The 27,801-nt window shown below is 37.5% G+C and overlaps 5 protein-coding genes across 6 annotated transcripts; 1 reads left to right on the top strand and 4 right to left on the bottom strand.

Annotated features, from left to right (window-relative positions):
* Window positions 1-185: 185 nt before the first annotated feature.
* Window positions 186-7,316, bottom strand: LOC132199349 (transient receptor potential protein-like). Its single transcript, XM_059623993.1, has 17 exons — window positions 7,042-7,316; window positions 6,853-6,994; window positions 6,695-6,790; window positions 6,499-6,641; window positions 5,624-5,825; window positions 4,826-5,002; window positions 4,541-4,775; window positions 4,319-4,483; window positions 4,114-4,259; window positions 3,570-3,676; window positions 3,386-3,519; window positions 3,213-3,333; window positions 2,956-3,151; window positions 2,745-2,900; window positions 2,462-2,681; window positions 1,740-2,245; window positions 186-1,287 (listed from the first exon to the last, which is right to left on the bottom strand). The coding sequence occupies exons 1-17, from the start codon at window positions 7,173-7,175 to the stop codon at window positions 871-873; spliced, it is 3,297 nt and encodes a 1,098-aa protein (XP_059479976.1). The 5' UTR covers window positions 7,176-7,316; the 3' UTR covers window positions 186-870.
* A 387-nt stretch (window positions 7,317-7,703) lies between these two features.
* Window positions 7,704-14,006, bottom strand: LOC132201684 (transient receptor potential protein-like). Its single transcript, XM_059628044.1, has 19 exons — window positions 13,897-14,006; window positions 13,532-13,676; window positions 13,335-13,476; window positions 13,189-13,284; window positions 12,991-13,133; window positions 12,733-12,934; window positions 12,507-12,674; window positions 12,216-12,450; window positions 12,001-12,162; window positions 11,801-11,946; window positions 11,640-11,746; window positions 11,449-11,582; window positions 11,270-11,396; window positions 11,020-11,215; window positions 10,806-10,970; window positions 10,523-10,742; window positions 10,085-10,470; window positions 9,586-9,717; window positions 7,704-8,829 (listed from the first exon to the last, which is right to left on the bottom strand). Exons 1-19 carry the CDS (start codon window positions 13,901-13,903, stop codon window positions 8,452-8,454), a joined length of 3,291 nt encoding a protein of 1,096 aa, XP_059484027.1. The 5' UTR covers window positions 13,904-14,006; the 3' UTR covers window positions 7,704-8,451.
* Window positions 14,007-14,024: 18 nt separating this feature from the next.
* Window positions 14,025-16,043, bottom strand: LOC132201689 (uncharacterized). Its single transcript, XM_059628050.1, has 5 exons — window positions 15,884-16,043; window positions 15,502-15,820; window positions 15,299-15,441; window positions 15,055-15,236; window positions 14,025-15,000 (listed from the first exon to the last, which is right to left on the bottom strand). The coding sequence occupies exons 2-5, from the start codon at window positions 15,794-15,796 to the stop codon at window positions 14,580-14,582; spliced, it is 1,041 nt and encodes a 346-aa protein (XP_059484033.1). The 5' UTR covers window positions 15,797-15,820; window positions 15,884-16,043; the 3' UTR covers window positions 14,025-14,579.
* Window positions 16,044-16,046: 3 nt separating this feature from the next.
* On the top strand, window positions 16,047-22,009 carry LOC132201687 (glycerol kinase-like). 2 transcript variants are annotated; one of them, XM_059628046.1, is made up of 13 exons: window positions 16,047-16,195; window positions 16,259-16,330; window positions 18,355-18,436; window positions 18,769-19,027; window positions 19,265-19,482; window positions 19,534-19,643; window positions 19,707-19,809; window positions 19,861-19,971; window positions 20,029-20,285; window positions 20,625-20,830; window positions 20,883-21,026; window positions 21,079-21,162; window positions 21,647-22,009. In XM_059628046.1, exons 3-13 carry the CDS (start codon window positions 18,359-18,361, stop codon window positions 21,745-21,747), a joined length of 1,671 nt encoding a protein of 556 aa, XP_059484029.1. In that variant the 5' UTR covers window positions 16,047-16,195; window positions 16,259-16,330; window positions 18,355-18,358; the 3' UTR covers window positions 21,748-22,009. The 2 variants fall into 2 exon arrangements, with proteins under 2 accessions (XP_059484029.1, XP_059484030.1); XM_059628047.1 differs by lacking the exons at window positions 16,047-16,195; window positions 16,259-16,330 and adding an exon at window positions 17,309-17,327.
* Window positions 21,968-24,539, bottom strand: LOC132201686 (tubulin--tyrosine ligase-like protein 12). The gene is made up of 9 exons (XM_059628045.1): window positions 24,391-24,539; window positions 23,932-24,232; window positions 23,427-23,868; window positions 23,088-23,378; window positions 22,645-23,032; window positions 22,448-22,589; window positions 22,311-22,394; window positions 22,050-22,259; window positions 21,968-21,986 (listed from the first exon to the last, which is right to left on the bottom strand). The coding sequence occupies exons 2-8, from the start codon at window positions 24,226-24,228 to the stop codon at window positions 22,065-22,067; spliced, it is 1,839 nt and encodes a 612-aa protein (XP_059484028.1). The 5' UTR covers window positions 24,229-24,232; window positions 24,391-24,539; the 3' UTR covers window positions 21,968-21,986; window positions 22,050-22,064.
* Window positions 24,540-27,801: the final 3,262 nt, after the last annotated feature.

Raw genomic sequence — 27,801 nt, 5'->3', positions numbered from 1 at the left:
CGAATTCATTTCGCATCTAATACATTTATTATGTCGGGCCGCCGCCGCCGCGTGGCTGCCACAGAGAGACCCGCAAAGCTGCTGGCGCCTGCGAGTCATGCAACCCGCGTCACAAAAAGGGTATGCGTGTTTATTGCCAGGATCTGAATGTGTGGATTTTAAGTTTTTTTATTTTTTACAAAAAACAATTTTCGATATATTTTTATTTTCTTTATTTTGATGGTAAAACAGTTTTTAAAGCGATTTTTATTGCGAGATTTTTACTCTACATGAATTATTTCTAGCGCCCGAACTTGTATTTAATTTATTCTTTTTATCACATCTCTACGTTTTGAGATTGTATGATATTCGTTACAATGGAAGGATATTTTTTATTACTTTTTCTCAATTTTTTAACAAAAACTATATTGTTTCCTTTAGAGTTTAGATGAAAATTAAATTTTTCACCAATTAATGACTAAAATTAAACAAGTGCAAAAAACGCATAATTTCCAGCTATCATTTCAAAAGTACTTCATAATAATATTTTTGAAAACGCAGCTTTTCCATTCCAACACTTTTATATTTTCTTTAATTTGTTCAATATTTTTGAAAAATTTGAAAGGAAACATTGAAATTCTTATTCATTCCTCATCGCATATTTGATCAAAGAAAAAACGTGCATTATAAAAACATTTGAATTATTGAGAAAATTTTAAACTTTGATCAACCGTCAAAACCAACCTATTTTTTTCATCAAGATATAATTAATTTTCAAACTTGCTGAATTATCAGAATTAAAATTCAAATATTGAAGATACCCAAAGTTTTCTTGTTGAATAATGTAATTGTATAAATTCCCTGCATCCCATAAATGATTTCAAAATCTCACTAAATCCACCCGTCCACGATCTTGCCACTAACTGAGGATTTTCCGCCGGCTTGCGGCGTCCTGATGGTGGGTGAGACTCCTCGCTCCTCAGGAATGGGCGAAACGCCCCTATTCTTCGCAGGTACCGAGCCGGCTGTTGAGGATCTGCCGGATGAGGGTCCCGCGGCATTAGAGGGGGTTGGAATGCTGGCTGGAGTTGGTGCCTTTGATTTCTGGGGCGCCGGCGGTGGAGTGCCCTTGGTGGACGGTCTGTGCACCTTTGGCGGCTCAGGGGCTTCTTTCTTGGTATCTTTCCTTTGAACGGCAGATTGGCCATTCGACTTGGGAGGGTCAGGTTCCATTTGCAAAACCGTCTCCGGTTTTTTTGCCTTCAACGTAGGGTCTGACGTGATTGAGGACATTGAAGAAACGGAGTTCTGAAAAAAAAGACACTTAAATTAGAAAAACGGTGGTAAAAATTAGATGACTTATTGAAGTTATTATTTAATTTTATTTAATTCAATAAAAGTAATGAAATAAAAGATTTTTGAACACAAGCAGTAAATTTTTTTTAATTATTAACTTTTGACATAAAAATTTTTGATTTTTATTATTTTAAATTATTATTAGTAATGTCTGTTCAATTTAAAGCATATTAAATAATAAAATTAATTATTTCATTATAAATATGAAGCAACTTTGAGAACATCATCAATTAATAATCAAACAAAAAATTCATCAATTTTTTAATCTAGTAATAAAAATATTAAAAATTAGCACACAATATTTTTATGCCTTGAATTTCCAAAATAGATTTATTATTTTCATTTGAAATTCAATCATACTATTTTATAGTTTTTAAATTTCTTATTGATTATAGATTACTGACCTTTACCAAACCAACCATCTTAGTAGGTCTGTGCTCAATCGGCGGACTCTTGACTCCGTTGGCGGTGAAGACGTCATCGGCCTCCTTGTCGTTGGTGTCGTACTCTTTCTTGATCTTCTGCAGCTTGAACTTGGCGTAGGCGACTCGGGCGGCGGGCGAAACGTCCACCAGTCGGGGGTTGTACTCGACCAATCTGTTGGTGTCCACGTTGGCCTTGTTCTCAAGGATGTGCCTGCGGATGCTCTGGCGCGACCTGCGCACCACCAGCTCAGAAGTGCTGCCGATGGGGTCCTTGCGGCTGTTCTTGCGCTGCGCCGCCGCGTTCCAGTCCTTCTTCTTGGACGCACCCATCGGCCTCTTCCCGCCGATGGCCCGTGCGATCCGTGAGAACACGTCCTTCGGGCCCTTTTCGTTCATGATGGCCTCGTTCACCACCCCCTCCACGTAACCGATCTGGAAGTCCTTCAGCAGGCGTCGTTCCATCTGCTTGCCCTTCTTGCCGGCCACTGTAATATAAAAAGTGAAAATTGAAATAATAAAGTTTTATTGTAATTATTTTAACAAATTTAATTTAAAATTTATATTTTTTTTTATTCCTATTGATTTTAAAAAAAATTCAAGTTGAGAATTGAAAGGAAGAAAAAATTGTAAATAGAAAAACAAATATCTCAGCTCATTTTGATAATCATGAGAAATTGACAAATTAAAAATAATAAAGTTACATGAGTTTTCGTTCGGGTCAAGTAAAGGTGTTTTCATGCCGTTGCTCCTCAGAATATCAACCAGCTCGAATCTCAGGGTGGAAATATCCTGTCGGATCTCCATGACGTCATCTTCGGTGATTCCAAATTCATCCCTCTTTCGCTGTTCTGCCGTCACGTATCGCCTAACTAGGAGTTTCATCACCGTCGAATGTCTGTGCTCTGCTTTTTCTTTATTAGCCTTAAATATAATTTTTTTATATAAATTTTAAATTCTATTCCAATTGATTGATCTGTATAATACCCGAATTGACGTATGTTTCTTTTTCTTTGCAAAAGCGTCGCTCATCATTCCGACCGACGGGAACAGATTGAAGGGTGGAGGCAGAATGTCGCCGTCTTCAAAGTAACTGATCCACAGTTTGCTCCTGGCAAATTTCCACTCAATGTCGGATCGTTCCTAAAATTTTATTTCCCATTTAAAAATAATAAAATTTATACAATTTTGGACAAACTGAAATGATCTGGTATGAGTTTGACATCATGGCAATGAGCATGTTGAGCAGCACAATGACGTTGATGACGGAATACGATCCGAACATTAGCAGAGCCCAGAAGCGTGTGAAGGATTTGATTCCCGTCAACTCAAAAGAAACTAAATCGACCAAACCAAAACTGGCCCAGAAGAGTGACTGCGATGTTTCAAACATGCTGTAATGGATTTTTATTTTTTATTATTTTGATTTGTTTATAAATTTTCTTCTTCAATTACTTTGAAAATCTTCTCCAGATGGTGCAAGCTTTGTCTTGATTTTCAAAATCGGCCTCTCCATTTGGCAAGTAGCATTTCTCCTGCTCCAAATCAGCGTAGTACCATAGCAGCTGGTTCATGCCTTTAATTTTGAGAATTTTTGGCTATGTTAATGCAGTTAGTGCGAGATTTACCGCAGCCAAAAGCAAACAGGACCAAGGTGTAAATGAAGAAAAATTTGATGATGTCAATGATCATGCGGCCCAATGAGATTTGCAGTGGTCCCAAATGAGGGTTGATGCTGAATATGTGCACCAGCTTCAAGAAACTGATCAGCTTGCGTGAGAAATGAATAAAGTGGCGGTTAATTTATTTTACCTGAAGATCATTCCGGCTGAGAACATTCCTTCCGCTAGTAAATATGGGTCGAACGGATCCCATTCTTCTCGCGGATAGTACGGGTCTAAACCTTGCCAATATTCCCGCTAGAAAACAAGAGTGAATTTAATTTAAAATATTAACATGATAATAAACTTTTAATTTTATTGTTATAAATAAAACAATTAAAATTTTTAAATATTTTTTTTTTTTAAATTAATTTTTATATTAATATTATATTTATTTTACTTATTTGTTAATTTTTTTTATTAAAAATTTTAATACGTGATACAAATACATTCAAGAATATACATATTATGTATGTCTTGCAAAAAATTAAATTAAATTTAATTTAAATAAAATTTTAATATATTTTTTCAGTAAATTTTCAACCCAATAATTTAATTAGTATTATTGAATAAATAAAATATTTTAATTATAAAGATATATTTACAAAAGAAATAAAAATTAACCTATAAACAATCAATTCAATTAATTTAAATGTTAATTGAATTTTTCAAGCTTTATGTATAATTTAACGTACCCATGATATATAATAAGAAATTGACCGAAGTGTAATCCACGTCACATAGAACATGTTGCACACAAGGTCAACTATGTTCCACAAGTCGCCGATGTACTCCATCAGACCGTCAGCCCACAGCGATCGTATTTCCCACGCCACCAAACCTGAGGGATTGAAATTTAATTTAAAGAAAACATTATATAAAAAATTCGTAAAAACTGACTCGCTACGTAAAAGATGCAGCCAAATTCAACGACGCCCGGAATGGAGCCACGTTCCCTTCGAGCCCAGTCAACCAAAATCTCCCTCAACCAATCATTATCAAAAGCATATGCAAGCCATTCGATGACCAAAACCTCGACTCGTTGCGAAGCGGCGCCGAGAAGCACTGAAATTTTAACATTTTCCTCCAGTATACTTTTGGATAATTTACAGGGGCCTATACTTAAGAACAAGAAGTAAGAGGCGGAGTGAGTGATGAACTTGACAAACGGTTTGGTCATGAACTGGCCCTTTCGGGAATTGGGAGCCACCATGTAGATGAGGCTATTGAAGGGGAACATGCACGCGAGTTTGAACACTTCCAAAATGCGAGTCAAAGGTCCCTTGCGCCTGAAGCCGGGCAACCCGTCATACCACATGGCGGCCAAGAGCTGCTGCACGTTCGGATGGGCTACAAACTGTCAAGAAAATATTAAATGCGGAAATCGAAATTTATTTATTTTATTACATTTTTCTGCTTGTATTTAATGCCGAGCTTAAGGCGTTCGAGCGTTCCTCGCTTGCCAGGCTCCCAAATATTGTCGATTTCGTCCGGGTCAAAGTTCAGCATCACGTCCAGCTCATAAGATGTGCGTGCGTGGTCCATCAAAGAGGTGGCAAATGTTTGGCATTGCTTTCGCAGGTTCTTCAATAATAAAAAATTAGTAATATAATTCAGACAGTTTTATTTTTACTGTACTGTAATAATAATGAGGACGTTTCAAAACCCTAGCAGGGTCCAAGTTTATTCGACCATTTGGAAAATTAGGTGACATCAGGGGATTTTCCCTTTTATTTTTAAATATCAGCTGTTAAATTTCTATGCGAAAATTTCATTTAAATGCACAAAATTTATATTTTCCTCAAAAAAATTTGTTTTAAAAAACGAATTTCTTATCAAACATCTCAGTTGCAGGTATTAAATTAAAATTACTAAATTATATAACATTGAAATTGAATAAAATGAAAATTCATTTATTATCTAATACTTATTTAATTTAAATGTTACTAATTTGACCTAATTCATTGTAAGCTGTTGAGATCCAATTTTGATTATGTAATTTATATATACAATAGCTAATAGTGTTAAAGGGTAAATCCAACCAGTGATTTGATGTGCCCAAAAGTCGCTAATTGGAAAGAAGATACCGCAAAAGTATTCGGGCGTTGTCCGTCGCGCCGCCAACTGTTACGCGGTCACGTTTACATAATTGTCACATGGCATCGATTTTTGGGTAGTTGACACGTGATCGACCGATCGACTTACCTCGTACTCCTCGCGGAATTCGTTTTCCATCTTGCGAAGCCTCGCAAGTTCACGCGACAGTTCGAAGGCCGTGAGCAAAGGGTCACGCGAGGAGAGCGCAATCAGGGACGGACTGGACAGGGCCTTGTACGCGTTGATGCGCGCCTGCGAGTGTCGCAGCGAGTCCTGCTCGCTCGAAAGGACGCAGTCGTCACATCCACACCTAAAAATTTAATCAGTTAAATTAAATTAATAAGTTGAATAGAATAATAGTGAAAGCAGAATTCACGATTGAGGGTTGCTTATAACGATTTCAATTGAAAAAATCTTTTTGTTATTAATTTCTACAAAAAAAGGAGTTTCAAATAGCATTCTTCAGAAATTTTGAGTAAATAATTACAATTAGATGCAATTTTAAAATGGAATAAAAAAAAAACATTTTATTTATTAATTAACAGGCAATCGGCAAAAATAGCAATTTATTATTTTTGAAATTAATTTGTGTACTAATTTTTTGCAAACTCATTCACTGTTCATGATTGTGGCCTGCAAGATAAATATGAAATTTTTCGCACTAATCTTTTAATTAATTAAACTCTACGTGTTTATGAATTTTTTCAATATTCAAATTTTAATTTTTCAAAATCAAATGATTATTTTTTAAATAAAATATATAAACTAATTAATAGGGCACGTCGATAGCTGTGAAATAATGCAACCTGCTCGTCATTCATGACGCGCAAATTGCCTACTTCCACTACTTGCAGGCGCTCCCATTGAAATGCGCGAGGAATCGAAGACCGCAATGTTTGCTCGCTAATCCCATTTATTGGAGCCGAAGTAATGCTATTTTTCTAAACGAGTTATTGGGCACTTTCTCGTGCTCAGCCACTCACCTGACGTCGTGCGGGCTTGGCAAGGAAGCGCCTCTGTCCAGCAGAATTTTGATGATTTCGTAATTATTCATGTGAGCTGCCAAGATGAGGGGAGTGATGTCTGGGGTGAAGGTCGACTGAGCACGGTCCACAGCTTCCCAGCTCTAAAATTTATTTCTAATAATTTCTAAATATGGAAATTTTTCTGCAAACTTACGTAAGGCTCTCCTGCTTTGTGGGTTTTTTCCTCCCACTCTAGCAAAACCTCCACACCCTCAACATATTCCTCTTTAATTGCGTGCAGCAAAGCATCCTTTGCAACAAAGTTACATGTTTTAGGAAATTTATTATCATGATCCACTATGATCAAAATACCTTGACTCTGATTCCATTGTCGAGCAGAATTCTAGCTAACTCAATATTTTCGTTTTCGATCGCAGCAATCAGGGCGGACCGATTTAAAGGGTCGACGCAGTTCAGATCAAAGTCTGGTTTATCCCGATTTTCGTTGATTATTCTGAAAAATGATTTTGTAAATTTCGTCCCTTTTCCCTGTTTTTTTACCTTTTCACCGAAGCGCAGTCACCTCTTTCGGCAAACAAAAGGAACTTCTTCTCCAAGGTGGTGAGCGTGTACTCGGAGGGCGCCTGCAAGGACGCCTCGTCCTGCATGATCGCGAATTGCCGTTTCGAGCCCATTTCGTTCACCTGTGGACACTTTCAAGCATGGAATTCACTCAGCGCGATTTTTTGTAATCCTGGTACTAATATTTTGACGCTGATCCGACACAATAAAGAGATGCTTGCAACTGCGGCTGCAAACGCCGAGTGACAGTAACTGTTGAGTGAGACCCGAAAGACAGATTCATCACGCACTCTGCGCCGAACGTGAATCCAATTAGTATATGGCAGATAAAGAAGCCCCACACGCATTACGTGTGGGACAAGAGAGGCAGCCATCAAAGGAGGATTTTTGTTTGTTGTGGGTCCTGCTTATTAGGTTAATCGAGCTCTGCAAAAAATAAAAACGGAGCAGAAAATATTAAAAATATAGTCATTTTTTTTTTTATAAAACTTTGAATTACATTTTATTCTAATTATTATTTTTGTTCTTAAATTTGGTTTATTCTGCCATCTCTTTAAAATATTTCATGGAGAATTTTAATACAAAAGAGTTGATTGAATTTTGAAAAAGAATTATCAATTTTATTTTACAGATTTCTTGTGAAGGTTAGTAAATAAGTCTTTTTTATTTGAGATTTTAGAAGATATGACAATTTTTGACAATTCTCTTTTTGATTGAACTTTGGACATAATACATTGCTTCAACGTCGACAACAACATAGCTAAATTTTTATTTTTTATTTAAGCATTGTAAAAATCACGTTGAATAGCAATAATAGCATGTTTGCCAGTCCAAGATTTTCCACATTACTTCGTGGGAATTGTATAAGCATGAATATTAGCTTATACTTTCATAACACTGTCTGTTCTTGTTATTGGTGGGGAATCAGCTTAAACAGGGAACAAACCTTTTTATTCTTCATACTTTATTAATTTTCAAAGGTGCTTTTATCTCTTTTTAATTTGTATCATTCAATTTAAACATAAGTTCAACAGAATTTTGTATAAAACTGAATAGTGAAAACAATTTAATAAACAGTACAATAACTAAAAGCGGTAAAACCAAGGCGCACGTAAAATTGATAACATATTTAAAATCGGTTTAAAGGTTAAGAGCACTCGCCGTAGTATTCGATCGTGTCAACAACTGCAATAGGCACGCCAAAATTTAATAAATATCAAGCAACACGGCTGAACATGGCTTCACATTGGCATTTGCCTGAAAAAATGAGGCGCGCGTTATTAAAACTCGTATAAAAACGGAGTAAAACTGGGCCACAAACAAGTTAGTAAACGCCCCATTGAGCTGATTTTGTGGGTGAACAAATCACAATTATTTTTGTTTGCATTTTTACAGCCATCCGTCGAGATGTCTTCCAGAAATGACAGACTTTCCACCAGTGGGCACTGGAGTGTGCAGATGGGAGGCAGTGGAAGGTTTTGGTGCAGGGGCAGCTGCGGCAGGTTTAGGCTTGGCCGCCGGAGGCTGGGTGGTTGCCGCAGGCTTCTCGGCAGGTTTCTCTGGCGCTTTAGGAGCTTCTGGTTTTTCAGGTTCCTTTGCTGGGGCAGGTGCTTCTTTTGGAGGTGCTGGTGGAGCTGCCGGTGTTGGAGCAGCAGGCGGTGGGGACGTCAAGGAGTCCTTGCCTTTCATTTCAGACGGCTTCACCATGGTCGGCTCCATTTTGGACTTTTCTTCTTCCTCTTTCTTATTTTCGAGAGAAATTTGCCGCTGCAATAAAAAATATTTTGTATCAAGGATACAGAATTAAAACAAATGACAAAAGGAGCTAGTAATACTAGTTTAACCAGATAGAACAACCAACAACATCAAAAAATTGTAAAAATAAATTTACAATCAGCCCGTGTTTTTGTCCGATGACGTCCAAGCCCGGACTGGAGCCAAAATTTCACTTAAAGTATAAGATTAAATTAAAGGCTTTAGCCCATTTGAGTTTTCCCCGAATCCAAAATCCAAATAAGTAAAGTCTGGGCTTGACAATCTCTTTAGTTAACTGAAGTACTTTGGGTTTAACTCCCGAGTGAGCTTAAGACCAAATGTCTGCTTGGAAGAAACTCAGTGGGCTTTTATAATCACTGACACCGCCTACCATCCCCTCCACGGCACTTCATTGGCTGTCATTGACTAAAACTGTCCCAGACAGTTGACCTAACCAGAATGTAGTGGGGTGGGTGGTTTGTAATTTTTTTCTCAAAGTATATTGCCTTTAAATTCAATTTACTGGCAGTTATGCAAATTTGCGCCTTTTCCTAAAGACATTGAAGCAAATATTGTTTTATTTGGAACAAAAGCGCACCTCTCTTGTACTAGCCAAGAGAAAAATTAGCCTCCAAACAACCTTAAGTGAATCTTTTCATTATTTACTTTGACCTATCCTTTTTATTTCAATTATTTCAAATTTTGGAACTCCTCAATCAAATTAATTTTAAAATTTTAAACAAATAATGTAAAAAAAAGAAAACTTACAGCAACTCTCTCCTTTATTCCTAACGCTCCAGAGGCAACAGGGGCTGCACTCGGCTTAGGTGGAGCCCGAGCAGGAGGCTTTGGAGCAGTTTCTTTGGCAGTCTCGTCCACAACAGCCAGCTTATCCCGGGCCTGTTGGGCAAACAAATGAGCATTTTTTTTTTGTGATTCATTTGGACAGACTATGATCCTGCCAAGCTCCATTCGGTGCTTATCGGCTGGGAAGTCTACCGAATTAGCCAGGTGCCGCTGGACTTTATGAAATGCCTCCATTTGGTGCAGGAATTCCAACAAATCAAGGAAACGGCACAAACCACGAGCAGGCAAGTTCGGCGCCTTGGGACACCTCCCGAACATGAGTGACGATACAGAGCACTTTTTGACGCGTTAACAACGTCAAAGCATTGAACTCTGTACCTTCGTATTGGTAGCCTAACACTCAAACCACTATGCCACTCACGCCGGTAACAGTTCCCATTTTAAAATAACAATTATTTACCCTGATTTTTCCTCTGCTGAACTTGGCAAAGGCCAGCTGGGTGGTTTTGGTTTCAGCCTCAAGTTTGGGGAACTGCTTTTTCAGCTCTTCAGGGTCCAAGTGCAAGCGCCGCAAGCTCTGCCTTGATTCACTAAGTGCAGCAGAGCTTCCGGTTGCATCGGTTGGCTTCTTCTTACGGCCAAACGCATCAGCCCTGCTGCCCAGTTGGGTCTTGCTGCCCAAACTCGTTTTGCTGCCCTTCTTACCAATTGCCTTAGCCAGCTTGGAGAAAATGTCCTTTGCACCCTTTGCACTCTTGGCAGCTTCGTCTAAAGCTCCCTCAACACATCCAATAGTAAAGTCCTTCATCAAGCGACGCTCAATTTGCTTGGCCTTCTTACTGCCGACTAAAACAAAAATAATCAATATTTTGTCTAATTTATTTTTTTTAAATCTTACTGTCACTCTGATCAATCTGAGGAGTCTTGTATCCATTGTTGCGGAAAATGTCAACAAGTTCGTAGCGCAGCGAGGAAATGTCCTGTCTGACTTCAACCACATCATCCTGGGAAATGCCGATCTCCTCCTCTCGTCTCTGTTGTTCGGTACTGATGTAGCGCTTGACCAAAAGTTTCATGACAGTGTCGTGCCTTTCTTGAGTTTTTTCAATGGTCTTGAACTGAAATAAATAAATTAGATTAATTAGATATATTGTGTGAACTATATAATAAAATCATCTTACCTTAAACGATGCGGTTGTTCGTGGCTTGCCAACACCAAAGATGTCCCTAAATAATCCAGGGCTGGGGCACATATTGAATGGTGGGGGGAGAATGTCCTGCTCAATATCAAAGTAGCTGATCCACAGCTTGCTGCGGGCAAACTTCCACTCAAGATCAGACCGTTCCTACAAATTTTTATTTTAGCTGGTTGAAATCAGGATTTTTTGACATTACAGATATCAGTTGGAAAGAGTTTGACATCATGGCAATCAGCATGTTGAGCAGCACAATAACGTTGATCACTGAGTATGATCCAAACATAAGCAAAGCCCAAAATCTTGTGAATGACTTGATGCCAGTCAAGTCGAAGGAAATCAGGTCAACCAATCCAAAACTAGCCCAGAACATGGACTGTGACGTTTCAAACAGACTGAAATATGGAGAAAGCTGTGATATTTAATTAAATTGTATTGTGAAATTGTACTTGTAGAAGCGTCGCCAAACGGAGCAAGCTTTTTCTTCGTCGTGGAAGTTTGCATGGAAAGGATCGTCTGTGTTGTAACACCGGTGCATTTCCAACTCGGAATAATACCACAACAGCTGGTTCATACCTATAACTCATGCGATTTTAGATGAAAAGCAGGATTTATTTTAATTATTTACCGCATCCAAAAGCAAAGAGCACCAAAGTGTAGATAAAGAAGAATTTGATAATATCAATAATCATTCGACCGAGAGAAATTTGAAGGGGACCAAGATGTGGGTTAATGCTGAAGATGTGGACCAGCTTCAGTACGCTGAAAATTTAAATACAACATTTTCTTATTTTTAAAGGAAAAAAATGTAAAATTTGCCTGAAAATCATGCCAGCAGCAAACATGCCTTCAGCAAGTAAGTCGGGATCAAAAGGGTCCCATTTTTCGCGGGGGTAGTAGGGATCCCATCCATTCCATTGCTCTCGCTACAATTCAGCACAATTTTTTTCATTTTCTCATTATTAAACAAGACAACTTACTAGACGACAGAATATGGCATCAGCTCTGACTGCAATCCAAGTAACATAAAACGTATTGCTGGCCAAGTCGGCAATGTTCCACATATCTTCCATATATACAAAAAGTCCATCCTCCCAAAGCTGCCTTAATTCAGCAAAGATGTTGCCTGCCAATAATTTTAGATGATTACACAGATAAGTGAGCTACACTCAAGTCTTACCAAAAATAAACACAACGCACGCAGACTCGAACAAACCTGGCCAAGCTCCACGCTCTCGACGATTCCAATCATCAAGGACCTCTTGGAAGTACGGATCAATGAACATTCCCAAGACTTTCAGTACAATGTATTCAATCCTTTGAGAAGCAGCACATAACATCACTGTAACAATTTTAGTTAAAAGATGAATAAATATTTGGTATTTCATTTTATACTCAGAAAGTAAAGGTAAGACGCTTTGTGACACACAAACTTGACGAAAGGTTTGGTCACAAATTGTCCTGCCTTTGAGTTTGGCGCCAGCATGTACACCGTGCAATAGTACGGGAACAAAATGAACATCTTCAAAACAGTAAATAATTGCTGCAGTTGGCCCAGTCGCTTGAAACCAGGTAGTCCGTCATACCAGATTGCACCCAACAGCTGTTGGACATGGGGATGTCCAACAAACTGAAAAAAATTAACATTAATAAAGTAAAACATGCAAAAGATATATATAAGCTCACAGCTTTCTGCTTGTACTTGACAGCGAGTTTCAAACGTTCTAAAGAGTACTTATTTCGTGGGTCCCATCCTGTTTCTGGACAGTGGTTGAGAACAACCTCAAGTTCCTTTTGCTCCCTGGTGAAATCCAACAGGCAACCGGTAAATTCGTTCACTTTCACTCTCATTTCCTGGGATAATTTAATAATTAGGTACATTGTTAATAAACAAATTCACAAAATGACTTGCTTTGTATTCTTCGCTGAATTCGCTCTCAAGCTTCCTCAATTTTGAGAGTTCATGTGACAGTTCGAAGGCAGTCAGCAGAGGATCTTTCGATGACAAGACAATAAGAGACGGGCTGGAAAGTGCTTTGTAGGCGTTGATTCGAGCCAAGGAATGGCGCAGTGAGTCGCTTTCAACCGAAAGCACACATTCCTCACAGCTACACCTAAAAATTTAAATAAAATATAGAGTGAAATTAATTTTATCATACAATTTTATTACTTTATATCGTGGGGACTTGGGACGGTTGCTCCTCGGTCAAGCAGCATTCTGATAATTTCAAAGTTGTCCATGTGGGCAGCCAACATGAGTGGTGTGATATCTGGAGTGAATTTGGCTTGAGACCTATCTACAGCCTCCCAACTCTGCATAAAAATCAATGAGAAACAATTTTTCCTACTGCAAAAATTTTATTCCTACATAGAGTTCTCCCTGCTTGTGGATACTCTCCTCCCACTCCAGAAGCGCCTCAACACCCTCCACATACTGTTCACGGATAGCTTCGAGAAGAGCATCCTTAAAGAAAAAGGATTAATTTTTTTTCAAAGAAAAGTTTTAAATCTAACTTTCATCTTTATCCCACTCTCGAGTAGAAGTTGAATCATGTCCAAATTTTCGTTGTCAACCGCAGAAAACAGAGCAGACCTGCCCATGGGGTCAACGCAATCGATGCTGAAATCTGGCTTGCCAGTATGTTCTTCGATATGCCTGGAGAAATGGATTTTTTATTACATTTTTACGCGATTTTATTTCAGTTTGGTACCTCTTGGCGGAGGCTACATCGCCTCGCTCAACCAGGAGCAAAAATTTTTTCTCCACAGCGGAGAGTGGAACATCCACCACGGTTTGGTTGAGTGTCCATACTGATGGACGCTGCTGCTTGACCAGATGCTCCGTACTACTGGTGCCTGCACAAAAGATGATTTGATATATTTCAATTTGAAATCGCAACAAAAAAAGCAGCTCCTAAATTCTAAAATTTTAAAAAATCTCACGACAAAAATTATTAATAAACTACACTCCTCAGCCGAAACCATTTGTCAGTATTTTAATAATTTGTTTGGACCAATTAAAACTAAATCACGTTTAATAAATTTTAAAAATCAAGAAATTAAAATTTTAACTTACTAGCCATGTTGACAGCCCCGTTGGTCGTCGAGGACTGAGCCGTAAGTGCAGTCTGTGTGTCACCCACCTCTGCTTCTATGCACCACCCTAAGGCTTCTCCTGAATATGCACTTTCCATGCATTAAAAATATGAAATTTGGCATACAAAGCATATTCCACGTATTTCAAATTTAAATGACTTCTAATTACAAAAAGTAATCAAATTTACCAATTACAAAATAGGATTAATAATAATTGACAATATTTTGACACTTCAGAATTTGATAATATCATAATTATGTCATAAGAATCCTGCCAATGAACGAAATTGTAATTTCTTATGTTTTAAGAAGAGTGCCAACAAAAATCAAAACGCCCTATTCAACAAAACATCTGGATTTCATATAATATTTGTTAGATTTTATTTGTAGACAAAGAGGTGTATTTTGGTTTCTTTGGCGATTCCATATAAAGCAGCATAAGGCGGCTTGAACTTATTCTCAACCTATCTGGCTGCACGCTCACTTTATAATGAGGTGGCATATGCAGCCTAGATGAGCGTAATTCAATTACTGGCATACTTTTGCGGAATCACTTAAACCACCGGCAAATCCTGGTTGCCATTCAATCGATCACAAATTGAATAAAGACGCATTATTTATGATATTGCAAAGAATAAAAAAATTGACCATTTTGAAAAATTCTTAATTTTTTAATAAGCATTTTGAGGCCTCTTCTCTGGTCTCTTCGCACGGGTGTTTGAGCAGATTGGCTATTAGCCAGCTAAAGTCACTTTGCAAATGTGGAAAACTGGAGTTGAGCAGATTAATATTCGCTCCGACCAAAGCAGTTAAAACTGAGTGCGCACTCGACGGACAAGTCGAAGACACATTGGCCAAGTAACGGATGAGAAAAGTTACCTCACTGAGCACGTCTACAACATGAAGGTCGCTGCTCTGAAGATGATTCTGCAGCTTCAGGATGGCTGCATTGACCACAGCAGGGGACGAGAGTTCCAAATCGCAAACCCCTGTCGTCGAAAGCTGGAATATGAGTCTTGACAAATCGCAGGCGGCCAAAGTTTGAGGAGAAATCGCACTGGAAATATCCTTTAATTCCTGTTGGCTAAAATTGAAATTATAATCTTTGGTCAAATTTAACAATATTAAAATATTTTACTTTAATTTTGCAATTCTTGCTTCGGTGATGTGGGTTAAAGAGTAGACTGCGGAAGTAACCACAGCCTCATTGGTATTGTTCAGCAGTTTGACTAATTTTTGCAAAGCACCCAATTCATGCAGAATTTCCCAGCTTTGCTCATCAACAAGAGAGAGATTGCCAACCGCCCACGCACATGCATCCTAAAAATTACATGTTAATAATATTTTTTTTAATAGTTTTATATTTTGAGATATTTTTATACCAGCATTTGTGAATTCATTCCGTCAAGATGCACCATGAGATAGGGGGCTACGGCTTTAGTTTGTCTCCAACTGAGAGACTTTGTGTTGACAGACAGGTTGCAAAGACAAAAAGCAGCACGAAGAGCATAATTTGGCCGCACACCTTAAATTTAAATACATACGAGTTAAAATTTATTTGTTTTTTAAATTTAAATTTAACAACCTGAGAAGTCTCTTACGATGCCGGCAAAAGCACCGCTCACAGACAGAAAGGCCGAGACAAATTCGTTGCCCTGAAGAAGAGCCTTCTGGAGTTTGACCAAAACTTCAACGTCCATGTGCCCCTTTCTCTTAACTGCCTCGGCCAAAGGCTTGACTTCTTCGAGCCGGACAAAGTCAGAGTCGTTGTCGAGCTTGACCCCTCGACGGGACATCATTTCCCTGTTTTTCCTGTCTGCTCGTCTCTCCTGATGGGCTCTCCTCATCTCGCCTTTCAGCATTTCCACGGCCTCTGCCATCTCGACCAACGAAGGTTAATTTAACTGCCAAAAACCACAGTACATCATTGCAATTAATTTGATACCTATTAAATGATGTTGTCTTACCTGGATAAATAGTACGTTTGTTTACCGGTGCAAAAAGACATGCCGCCCTCGTCACCCTCGTGCGTTTCCCTTTTCCCTTTTCTTTGACCTCTTTGTTTATCAACCTTGAGAGGGCAGCGCCGGCGCCGAGACTCTTGTTGCCGAGACTAGTGAAAAAGGGGGCGTGGCTCGTGTTGTGGTTTGCGGCACTTTGCGGAGAAATCATCTCTCGGTCTCGATTTTCGCAATCTTTCGCCGGCAGCTAATTGATTGCCGAGAGATTGCGGATTTCTCTTCACAGCAGTATTGTTTTGACAGAGGACTTCTTTGCAGGTTTGTTGAATTAATTTTCATATTTCAGAGCTTTTTGAGAATAATTTCGTCTATAATTCACAGCTGCGAGCAAATCGATCTCTTGAGATGACCTGCTTGGACTGATTTTCTTTACCTCTCTGTTTACATAACAACGTGAGTTTAATTTTGAGATTTTAAAATGGATTCATCATACAATTTTGTCGTAGAATTAGGTTTCTTTTAAAATTTATAAATGACATAATCACAATTTCGACCGTTTTTTGAGATAAAAATAATGTATTATGTATTCAAATGAAACTTTCCTCCTTTTGTTAGCCATATTTTAAATTTATCGTTTGTTTTATATATTATATGTATAAAAAGAATTTCATGAAAAATCTGGAAGATTATCAATACCATTCCATTTCCATCTTTACATAATCATGTCCTCGTCGTTATAATTTAGGACCATTTAGGACTTATTGTTCTAGTATTTTTTTTCTCCCTGTGAGCGGATAATTGGCAGCGTGTAGGGGTAATTAATTATATTTTTTAATCGACTTTCTCTAAAACGTATGCCTATATTATAAATAAAAGTAGACGTCCAGTAAATTTTCGTCCAATTTTTTTGAAAACGTTATAATGCATAGTTATAAGCCTTTTAAAAATACTCTTATTTATTTATGATTGGAAAAATACTTAACAATTTTTTAACTCGTCAACTTTGTTTTATCAGAAGAAACCCAAGCATATGAAAATTGAATAATCTGCGATAAATAAATATGAAAAAGCCAACCCTTTATCTCTCCCAATCTATCAGTGGCTCAACTTAAGTAAAAAGCCGGCGCAGCATACAAATTAAAAAAACGAGATAACTTGAAGGTTTTGCACGTGTATTTGCGTCCAAAAATTCAATATTGTTTTGAATTGGAAGATTCAAGACGTTTTCTCTATTTGTTGGCCACTTGTTGTTGTTTCGACCGCTCGTACTTTGGCATTCAAATAATGCTCCACTCAAAGATAGAGATTTTGTCATCTCTCTTATCTGCATCCGTATGCTGGCAGACAGAAAAGGCTAAACAAAGCCGCCTCATTATCGCTGGTCAGTTAGTTTTCCATTGAATTTCAAGCGGTATATTATATATAGGTCACGTGCAAGTCTGATTGTGGAGTAAGTTTTCCAATTTGTCCTAAACCCAAACTATTTAACCATGTAATCTTAACTTGGTAAGAAAAAATTAACTAGCCTAAAAAATTTGTAAAAAGAAACGTTTAGCTAAAATTTAATTAGTTAAAAATAAAGTTTTTAAATACTTGTTAATTTTTTCTAAATATATATCCTAATTTTTTTTTTAAAGAAAATTATCAAATTTGCGCTGCATCATAAATATATTTATTTAATTAATGTCAAAATTTATTGAATCGTTATTCATCATTATTTTCAATAGCTTGGCTTTTTTAAATTGGAGATAATGAGTTAATTATTTTTGTAATTGTATTCTATTCTCTGAGAGGAAGACCATATTTAATTTTAAATGATGTATGTAAAACGTGTAAAACAATGTAAAATATTTACATTATTTCAGGAAACTAATTTAAAATTGAACAAAAAGTGTTTGGTTCATTTCATAACATTTTGCATAAAACTTCCCTTTTTCATCAAAATTTAAAATTTCCTGCTTATTACTCTTCATCTCAAGTTTTTTTATTTTTTATTATTATTTAACATTATATTATTTTTATAATGCGCATTAATATTTTATTGATCTCATTGCTGGTTAATTAATTTCGTTTTGCAATGTGTATTGTTGCGGATTATCAATGCCATAAATAATTTTTTGTAAAAAATTTTCCACTGCTGTGGCGTTGAGCAGGCTTGTCATCTTGTTTGCCGTTGATTGGCTGCCACCAGTCGCAATTAAAACGATAACAGCAGCTGAATTAACACCAAAGCAGCGCGTCGTGATCGACTGAGAGGCAAGCTGAGCAAATTAATTTGCACGCAGGGGCTCGTTCTGCCTTCGTGTATAAAAGGAGGTGGAACGGATCGGTGCGGTGCAGTCGCAAAGTTCATACAGCGCGAGAGCAGAAAATAGATTCAATTAGTGCAATAGCGCCAAGTGCACTCGCTCTTGCACCATCTTCAATCACAATTGTCGACTTTGTCACTCTCTGATTCATCGCCTGGGGTGTTGCAGGAACATGGCGAACGAGGTCAAAGGACGGTTTGGACCCCTGGTCGGCGCCATCGACCAAGGCACCAGCAGCACACGCTTTATGGTAAGATAAATTAATGTCACTTTTTTCAATAATTTCAAATTTCTGTTTCAATATTGTAAATTAACTTTCAAATTTTTCTAATAGAAATGAAATATTTTTTTTTAATTATATATGATTTTTTGCTTAAAATTTTGCTCAATTTTGCTATAAAAACAAAATTATATATACAAATTAGTATGTTTTTCTCATTCAAAAGAAAATATTAGAGTTTTGTCATAATTAAGTTTTTTATTTCAAATTTTCTGCTCCACAGGCTTAATTTGTTTATAAGCTCTGAATATTCATTAATCTTTCTCTCAAATAACAAAAAAAATTGACCAACACATATTCAGGTTTTCGCCGCACGCACAAGCGAACTGATCACCTTCCACCAAATCCCGCTGAAGCCAAAACTGCCCCGTGAAGGTTGGGTGGAGCAAGACCCCAAAGAGCTGCTCTCGGCCGTGAAAGAGTGTATTGCTAAAACCGTCGACAACCTGAACAAACTGGAGATCAACATTTCCGACATCGTGGCCACCGGCGTGACAAACCAGCGCGAGACCACTGTTGTGTGGGATTCCACCACCGGAGAGCCGCTTTACAACACCATCGGTAGGTCATTTATTTTTATAAACATCTGTTTTGCAACTTTTCTCCGTATGAAAATGAGTTGCTGCAACACAAAATATGTATTACACATTTCTTTAAAAACTTTAAAAAAAGTTTTTTTACAATACAATTAAATTTGGTATTATGAATTTGACGTTTAACTTTATATTACTTTGTTGCAAGACTATAGTTTCAAATCTCTTTAAATTACCAAATTGACAAAAAAAAACATGTTTCCAGTTTGGAATGATGCTCGCACTACCATAACTGTTGACCAGATGATCGCCAAAGCGCCTGGCCACAGTGCTGACTACCTCAAACCACTTTGTGGACTGCCTATCAGTACTTACTTTAGCGCCTTGAAACTCCGTTGGTTGTTGGACAATGTGACCTCTGTTCGGAAGGCTGTCGACGAAAAACGCTGTCTCTTTGGCAACGTTGACAGTTGGCTTATTTGGGTAATTATTTTTTTAAATCAAAAACGATTGAATCTAAATTTATATTTGAAGAACCTTACTGGAGGCAAGGATGGTGGACTTCATATCACCGACGTGACCAATGCTTCGAGAACCATGCTCATGAACATTCAAACTCTTCAGTGGGATGCTAGCATTTGCAAGTATGTTTAAACGCCATTCGAAGGATTTTCAAATAAAAAATTTAATTTTACTCTTCAAATTAGGTTTTTCAACATTCCCATGGAAATCCTGCCTCAAATCCGTAGCTCCTCTGAAATATACGGCTTTCTAAGAGACGGCCCTCTGAAGGGTCTGCCAATTTCAGGGGTAAATTCAAAATTAAAATAATTTGATTTTTTTTAATTTCCTCCCAAACAGTGCCTTGGTGACCAGCAAGCGGCTTTGGTGGGTCAGTTGTGTTTCAAGCAGGGCCAGGCCAAGAACACCTACGGGACAGGCTGCTTTTTGCTCTACAACACCGGCACCACCGTAAGTCTGTCTTGATCTTGTTTGATCCCCATGAAGGCAGCCGCTGTTTGTCTTCAGATTGTGCAGTCGCAGCACGGCTTGTTGACTACCGTCGGCTACAAGTTGGGCCCCAAAGCCCCGGCTATTTACGCCTTGGAGGGATCAGTGGCTGTTGCCGGCGCCAGTACAGCTTGGCTCAGGGACAACATGGGGATACTGCCAGACGTCTCTGAAACTGAGAAACTGGCGTCCGAGGTCAAGGACACCGCCGATGTGTATTTCGTGCCAGCCTTCTCTGGACTTTTTGCCCCTTATTGGAGGAAGGATGCAAGAGGGTATTTGAGTTTTTTTTTTTTTTTTATTGGTTTACATTCAAATACTAAACTTTCTTCTTTAATAACAAGGTCCGCTTGTCAGAAAATTTCGATTGTTGTCGAGCTCTCTGATTGGGTACAACTTTACTTGTACCCAATCAGAGAGCTCAAACAACAATCAAACCTTTTTTCATTGTTGCTGATGAGCGGACCTTGTTTAATAAACAAAATAATAAAGAAAGAGAACCAAACTTTTTTTCTCAAAATAAAAAAATAAAAATATTTGCATGGTGATTTTAAATTAATTGCAATTTCTAATCTTTCAAATCTCTCGATGTATTTATTTAAAATATTTTGTAGAGCCTTGTGCGGCCTTACACACTACACCCGTAAAGGTCACATTGTTAGAGCAGCTCTGGAGGCCATTTGCTTCCAGACCCGTGACATTCTCGAAGCCATGAACAAAGATAGTGGGTTTCCGCTGACAAAACTCCAAGTCGACGGAGGAATGACCACCAACAACCTGCTCATGCAGCTCCAGGCAGATCTTGTTGGAATCAATGTTGGTAGGTGTTGTCAAATTTAGGTCCTTGAAAAGGATTAAACTATTTTTATTAGTTCGTCCATCGATGGCTGAGACGACAGCACTTGGTGCAGCCATGGCTGCCGGAGCAGCCGAGGGAATCGGAGTTTGGGACCTGGAGAGGGAGTGTCCTGAGTCTGTGATTAGTGACACCTTCCATCCGTCAATTACTGAGGATGGTGAGTTTTTTTTTCAATTAATTGTCATCAATATGAATTTTTAATAATTTAGAGCGTGACATTCGCTATGCCAAATGGAAAATGGCCATTGAGCGGAGCCTCGGCTGGCACCAGGAACAGCCCAAGACTATGCCAGGTACGGAGAATAAGCTTTAATGCAGCATGCAGAGAATTTTGTTGGCCGCACAATTTATGTAAAAGCATACTAGGATCGAAATAGTACAAAATAAAGAAAAATCGATTCTGTCATTTTTCTCTGGTAATGGTTCTAATCAATTGTACTTCGCCATTGTTGTAGGTAGTTGAATTTTTTCTCAGAATGCATGAAATGCGTACTTTAAAAAGAAAAATTCAAAATTTTGTCCTGTACTTACAAAACCGTTTTTTCACGGAAGTCATATTGTTGTTATATCTTTCTTTATTTGTTATTGATTTTACTAACTTTTTGCTAAAGACATATTGTTTTGCTCATCAAACATTTTGTTTTTGTACTTTGGTGCCATATATTATTATTTATTTGAAAGTAGTTTAGTCACTTTCTTGAGAATGAACACAATAATAAACCTATGCCTGCCTGTTTTTCATTTCTCTCAACCTTATGTGGTGTTTTCATATTGCAGATGAGCGCTACAGACTTCTTGCATCTGTTCCTGGATCATTATTTGTTTTTGCGAGTTTTTTATCATTAGTCATAGCAAAGTATCTCTCAAAGCCAAGTTAGTTTTAGTGGATTCGTTGACGCTTCCAGCCCAGCAGTTGTCTGAATTTTATAGGCTCAGTTTAAAAACAAAAAGTCAAAATGAATAAGCCAGTACTTAAAAAATGGTTGAAGTTACCAAAGTGATTTGCCATGTAGGTGTCCAACTATACTGCGATTCTTTTAAACGAGCCCTTTTATTATGTGATTGCATTTTAAACATGTTTTAATTCTTGTTCCTCCACAAAAGTTGTGGCTTGACTCTAATGAAATAAAAAATTATAAAAATAAAAATCTGTTTTTTTTTCTTTTTCTTTAAAAAGCACCTCATTTAATTTGCATTACAGAGGGATCACATTTTTGCCTCTTGTTTCACCTAAGAACAAAGTGCTGAAAACGTCGTCATAAAAACTGGGATAGTATTGACAGGCACGCTTGCAGTCCGGCATCCAGTTGATCTCCAAAAGCTTGGGCTGCATTTTCCGCTCCTTGCCACTCCAACTCAACATCAAATCAGCAGCGTAGAGAGCCCGACTCTGAAGAAGAAAATCAAGAAAACTGAGGTACATTTAGAAAATTTATAATACCTGAGGGCTGTTTGGAATTCCTTGCGGAGGAGGTTTGCTAGCTGCAGCCTCCAAGGCACCTCTCAGGGCAACCAAAATATCAGCCTAGAAATAAATTACATTAAAAGGGCAGTTCAATTATTTATGATCTAATGTACCTCCACGTCCACCCACTTCAAGGTTTCGTACTGTTGCTCAAACTCGATTACGAATTCGGCGCACTTCATATGGCACAACTGGGAAGGATTTTCATAGTTCATCACAGTGTAGTGTCTCTCATACTGCTCAAGATCTGCCAGGCTAACAAATAATAAATTATTAAATTTCTGTTAATTTAAAATAATTTTCAACTCACTGGAATGGCAAATTGGCAAATCGAACAAAGAACTCCTTGTAGACGTAGGCAGTCAGTGGCTCAACAGACTTGAGCAAGATGACGTATCGGATGTCAAATTTGACCTGTCCGATTCCACTTCGTGTGAACAGAACAGGATCCTCAACATACTTTTGAGCAATCTTCGGCCCAGTCTGTGGCAATCGAAGAATGAAGTTAAGGTTTTTTGATATGTGAGTGTCAAGGCCACGCGCCAAGTTCCATGGCTTGCAGATCCAGTGGTTGTCGAGACCCCTGTCCTCTCGGTGTTCGAAGTAGCTGACAAAAAGAGGTAGTTCCGTTTTCAGGTTGTAGGTCGTGGGCAGCCAAGCTGGCTGAGTTTCCAAGGTCTGCGAGTCACATTCTCTACCTAAATTTGATTCTTTATTTTACAAAAGATTACAAATAAATTGAATTGATTGTACCTCGCTCTGCCTTTCTTCTGCAAATCACACACAAAAGGTCTTTGACGGTCAGGACACTTTCGTAAGGGAATTGGTTGACGAAGCGATTCGGACCAAGACCCTGGAAATCTTTATAGTGATATGTAAGCCATAAAATATCTGCCTCCTCAGGGGTTGCGACGAAGGTGAAATCAGGGTGTTTCAGAGCTTTGTTGACCTCACTGTACTCTGAGAAGACACGAATTGGTCTTGCAATTTTGTCCACATCAACCTCGATGTTTGGGTCCGAAAGTGCTTCAGCCACTCGACCATCTTCATAATAATCAAATAAATAATTTGAAAAAAAAAATTTAAACTAGCCTTGAAAGAATGAAGGTGAAGGTTCAGACTGTTCAAAAGGTTCATCCAAAAATGAAGTCTCGGTGGACCAGGGCAGCAAAAGAGCTTTGCGGACTTCCGGATCAGTTGCTGGACCTTCGGCAAAGTCCCTTCCTATGACAGTTCCAGTCTCCAGATCTTCCAAAGGAAACAGCAGAGAGTATGTGATCCGGTCTGGCAAGTGGACAAACGGAACGACCCGGACGTTTGGCTGGTCCGAGTGTTGGATTCCAGAGCCAACCTCGTCCATAATGTACCAAATCGGAGTTCGGTCTTCTGCTTCAGAGGCGTTCACCGAATAACTCTGGGCGTAGCGCCACATTTCCTCCAAAACCAGCTCGGCCAGAGCGTCAGGGTCTTCATCAGAAACGTCCATCATGTTTGCCAAGCGCTCCACCAACGGAGGACAAGCTTTGAGCTGCTCCTGGTAATTTCAGAAGTAGAAATATATTTAATTTTGTTATTCTTTCATTTAAATTAAATTTACTTTGGCAGTATTGATCCTGAATGTCCAGGCGTGGTCGACAAGGAAAATATTCTGCGGGTCGCTTTCAGAGACTCCCTCCTCGGCAGTGACCACGACGGCCCAAACAGGCTCTCGTGGGCCCCTGCCACGATCCTCGTAGTCGAATTTCATCAACGAAAACGCCTGGCCGGCATCAAAAGTCTGCTCTCGGAGTTTGCGTTCCAAAGGTTCCCAGAAGATTTTGGGAATGCAGGACGACTCAAGCTGGTACTTGTGAAGGGCGAGGAATTGCTCCATTTCCGGGGTGACGACGTGCATTCTTCTGGAATAATTACGAAAATTCGCCAATAAAATGTTTGTTAAAAAGTAAAGTTTTTATGGCGATGAATTAAATGTCTTTGCAAAAATATAATGCATATATATATTTAAAATATATCAAAGCATATCTAAAAAGTAAATAAAAAGGCAATTTTCTTTTACCGTACTTAAGAGTAGTCTAGCTAGAGAAATTACGGAAAATAATAAGAAAAAATTCAGTTTCGAACGAAAAAACGTGTGCACGTGTTGTTTTGTTTTGTTGATTTCGGTGTGTTTCGGTGACAGGTGGGCGTACCCGGTATGTAATGTACTCAAACAATACTCAAAGTTGAAGTAGGGGGCAGTGTTTTCTATGAACTTGTTTTTCCATTTTAGAAGTCCTCAAGTTTGATCCCAAGGAGTTTGATCCGTCCAATTTTCAGGCTTCACTTCACAATTTTGTACTTTAAAATATCTCGTTTTCGTTTAATAACGCAACTGAACTCGGACTATAATCACTGAATTATTCAAGAAATAAGTGTCAAACAAACAGCTTTCCTGTAGGACAGCAATGCTCTGGGACAACCACTGCAACAGATGGTAAGAACTGATTATTTTTTTTCCTATCCTCCACATAACACATTCACAATTTTTTAAGTTTCGAATATCATGATGAATGATACTTCACTTTGTAGAAATTTTCAGAAATTTTGAGCAGAAAATCCAAGACAAATAAACAAGAAAATAAAAATACATAATCGATTTTTTTTCAATATTTTTTATTATCAAGGCTCTTGCGCGGTTTTGATTTGATTAAAATACTGTTAAAATAAATTTTTATTCATTTGAAAAAAAATTCAAAGAGGAATTCGTTTTTATTTAAAACCCACTATAAAACTCTCTCATTAAAAATTTTTGCTGTGTCCTGCGTCCTCACTGATATTAACAAACAATAGACAAACAATATGTTTTATTGTGAAACTTCCTCAGCTATAAAATCGCAACAAATTTAGAGAGAGAGGTCATCTGGCTGATAAATTAATGTAGCGGAAAAACATGAGGTATTTGTATTCAACGCGAGCCAATTATTTTATCCCGCATGTCTAATTTGTTTTGTGACTTGTGACCTATTTTTCGCCAATAATTGAGTTGCTGGGGTAGAAGCGCAAAAATTAAATTGACCTTCTTCAGTTTTTTTTCCACTGGGACCGACACATTCGTAATTGGATTTGCGCTCCCGCAGGATGCGTGTGCACTCATTTTAATTAGAATCGCATTAAAGCTCCGCGCATTAGGGAAATATTTGCACGGCAGTGGTTCACTTGATTTGCTGCTGTAAATGCATTTTTAGTATAAATTTATTTATCAACATCCCTGCATTCGCAGTATTCGCACATTGACTAAAAATTCTCACGCTTAAAATCATAAATCACACAATTATTTTACCATGCAAACTGGAAAATGTTTTTTTTTAATCAAGCAATAAGCAAAATATTTCCAAAATTGAATTATAAAAGGTATAAAAAGGTTGATTTAGGATTTACGTAAATGTGCGTAAATGATAATTAAATTCAAAATCATTTCCATTTCTCACAATCTGTATGGATTACTAAATTATTACTAAAGATTAAGTTAAACAATTTTTTTAGGTTTACAGACAGGTTTATTCGAAAGGGCTAAAACTTGCATCAAACACACCGTCAGAAAAATTTCATTGATCAAACTTAATATAATTTTTCAACATCACTAAAGCAATGAATTGTTATACTTTTGGATCGCTGAATTTTATTTCTTCTTCATTATTTTCGTAGAGGAAATCCTGTCCCTCATTGTCGGTGTAAACTTTAAGAATGTGCAGAAATTGCGGAAATCTTAATACAGGGTACAAATTTAATTCTCTCATATTTACACTTGTGATTTTTGCACTGTAAACGTTGCTGAGTAAAAATAACGATTTTTTAAACCTTAAAACTTTACAGTTTCCTGTGTGGATTTTTTTTTATCTAAACTCATTACTCCTTCCTGTAAAATTTTTAATTGATTTTGTGACAGAAAAGAACTCAAAAAAGAATTTGGAAGCAATTTTTACATGTTTGAAAACAGATTATCTTAATTTTTTTATCTATTCAATCGTTACATGATTACAAAAATTGCTGGACTTTCTCAAGATTTATTTCATTCATTTTTATTCTGTCCTGCTTTGTATAAATTATTTCTCGACTTACTTTCAAATTACGAGTTCAGAGTTGTTAAAATGTTAGCCAAAGTTTTGAAACTTCACAGGATTCGTCTTTCCATTTCGGCAAGATTTTACAGAGGAAAAGTGAAAGTTTTGGATAAAACTTATTCCATGTAAAACTTTTCAATCAATTTATTAATTAAAACACCCTTTCATTACAAAACTTTCTGTTATGGTAGATTGTGTCAAGCCTCATTGCTCTGCTCTGGAAAACTCATTGCGCGCGCGAAAGCATCGCGTAACGCTGCGCCGCAGGGGCAAACAGTTAATTAGCGCGGTTCAATGTACATAGAAGGTAATTAGTATTATCGCCGTGAGGCCTATTCAAGCTCATAATATAAATAGCCTGCATATTCAAACAAAATGTCAACTGCATTAAAGGCAGCTGATATTGATAGTTGGAAAATTAAATTCTCAAATTAAAAAATGTAATTGTATTTAAATTTGGTTCTGCATTTGCCAGGGTACAAATTATTAAACTAGAGTTCTTAAAAGTTTGACATGGAGTTAAATTTCCATTTTATTAAACATTCCAAGTGGAATTATTTTCAAATATAAAGCAATCCAATTTTAAAAATTTACTTAAGGCCACCTTAAGGCATATAATAATAAAACAAATTTCAATTGGTGAAATTCATTATTATTCTTTAAAATCCAACAATAAACTATATTAAATAAAAAAATGTCAATATATATTATGTGATTTAGTATTTTTTGGGCCTTATTTTTTATTAATTTTATTAACGTCAGGGATTAATACAAGTCTTGTTGAGTCAATTCGTACCAAATCATGCAGTAATTTGATATGCAAATGATTTTCCTTCTTTTATTAATTGCGTCAATGAGAAGCTAAGGATGTTCTTATATTGACAATTTTCCCACATTCAGCCGCGGTAATTAGAAACAGAAGCAATTACGTCGCCTGAAGCATATAAACGGGTCAACAACCAACCAAACGAAATTGACTTTTTGTGCACGTGATGCGTGTTAAACTCTCCCGTTTACAGTTGGACAATGTCATCTTGATCATTACACGCACGTCCATTGCGTTTGAAGCGAGCCACGTTTTTTGTGCATGAAACTTTAAGGAACGTGGAAAATTCGTAGAAATCAAGTTGCTATTTTTGGAAAGGCAATGTTTTAGAGAATTGTTTTGAAACAAGATATTTTCCCAACGATTTCCTTGTTATCAGGTTTTTTCAATCATTTTTTATATTGATCCGCCCTTAATTTAAGCATAAATGTTGAAATTTAATTCGTCTAAAAAAAGGCCTTTTCCATTAAAAATAATACAACGCCTTAAATTTCGCTTGCAAAAAATAAAATATTAAGTTTCACGCTGCTGAAAATGAATG

The sequence above is a fragment of the Neocloeon triangulifer genome, unplaced genomic scaffold (genome assembly GCF_031216515.1).
Source record: "Neocloeon triangulifer isolate White Clay Creek 2 clone unplaced genomic scaffold, ASM3121651v1 ptg000014l, whole genome shotgun sequence".
NCBI lineage: Eukaryota > Metazoa > Arthropoda > Insecta > Ephemeroptera > Baetidae > Neocloeon > Neocloeon triangulifer.
This window is presented reverse-complemented; position numbering and strand designations above follow the sequence as displayed.

Bases quoted from the DNA above. Each gene is read 5' to 3' on its own strand.
- LOC132199349 (XM_059623993.1), bottom strand. From the start codon at position 7,175: ATGGGCTCGAAACGGCAATTCGCGATCATGCAGGACGAGGCGTCCTTG. The intron at 4,776-4,825 runs GTAATAAAATAA...TTTTCTTGACAG, and splicing joins TTAAATACAAGCAGAAAAAT to TTTGTAGCCCATCCGAACGT. The intron at 3,334-3,385 runs GTAAATCTCGCA...TCAAAATTAAAG, and splicing joins CCTGTTTGCTTTTGGCTGCG to GCATGAACCAGCTGCTATGG.
- LOC132201684 (XM_059628044.1), bottom strand. The intron at 13,134-13,188 runs GTAGGAATAAAA...ATTTTTATGCAG, and splicing joins ACAAGCAGGGAGAACTCTAT to AGTTGGGAGGCTGTAGATAG. The intron at 10,743-10,805 runs GTAAGATGATTT...TATTTATTTCAG, and splicing joins GAACAACCGCATCGTTTAAG to TTCAAGACCATTGAAAAAAC.
- LOC132201689 (XM_059628050.1), bottom strand. From the start codon at position 15,796: ATGGCAGAGGCCGTGGAAATGCTGAAAGGCGAGATGAGGAGAGCCCAT. The intron at 15,442-15,501 runs GTTGTTAAATTT...TTTAAATTTAAG, and splicing joins CATCGTAAGAGACTTCTCAG to GTGTGCGGCCAAATTATGCT. The intron at 15,237-15,298 runs GTATAAAAATAT...TGTAATTTTTAG, and splicing joins GAATGAATTCACAAATGCTG to GATGCATGTGCGTGGGCGGT.
- LOC132201687 (XM_059628046.1), top strand. From the start codon at position 18,359: ATGGCGAACGAGGTCAAAGGACGGTTTGGACCCCTGGTCGGCGCCATC. The intron at 18,437-18,768 runs GTAAGATAAATT...ACACATATTCAG, and splicing joins CCAGCAGCACACGCTTTATG to GTTTTCGCCGCACGCACAAG. The intron at 19,644-19,706 runs GTATGTTTAAAC...TCTTCAAATTAG, and splicing joins TGGGATGCTAGCATTTGCAA to GTTTTTCAACATTCCCATGG.
- LOC132201686 (XM_059628045.1), bottom strand. From the start codon at position 24,228: ATGCACGTCGTCACCCCGGAAATGGAGCAATTCCTCGCCCTTCACAAG. The intron at 22,590-22,644 runs GTGAGTTGAAAA...ATTATTTGTTAG, and splicing joins TTTGCCAATTTGCCATTCCA to CCTGGCAGATCTTGAGCAGT. The intron at 22,395-22,447 runs GTACATTAGATC...ATTTATTTCTAG, and splicing joins TGAAGTGGGTGGACGTGGAG to GCTGATATTTTGGTTGCCCT.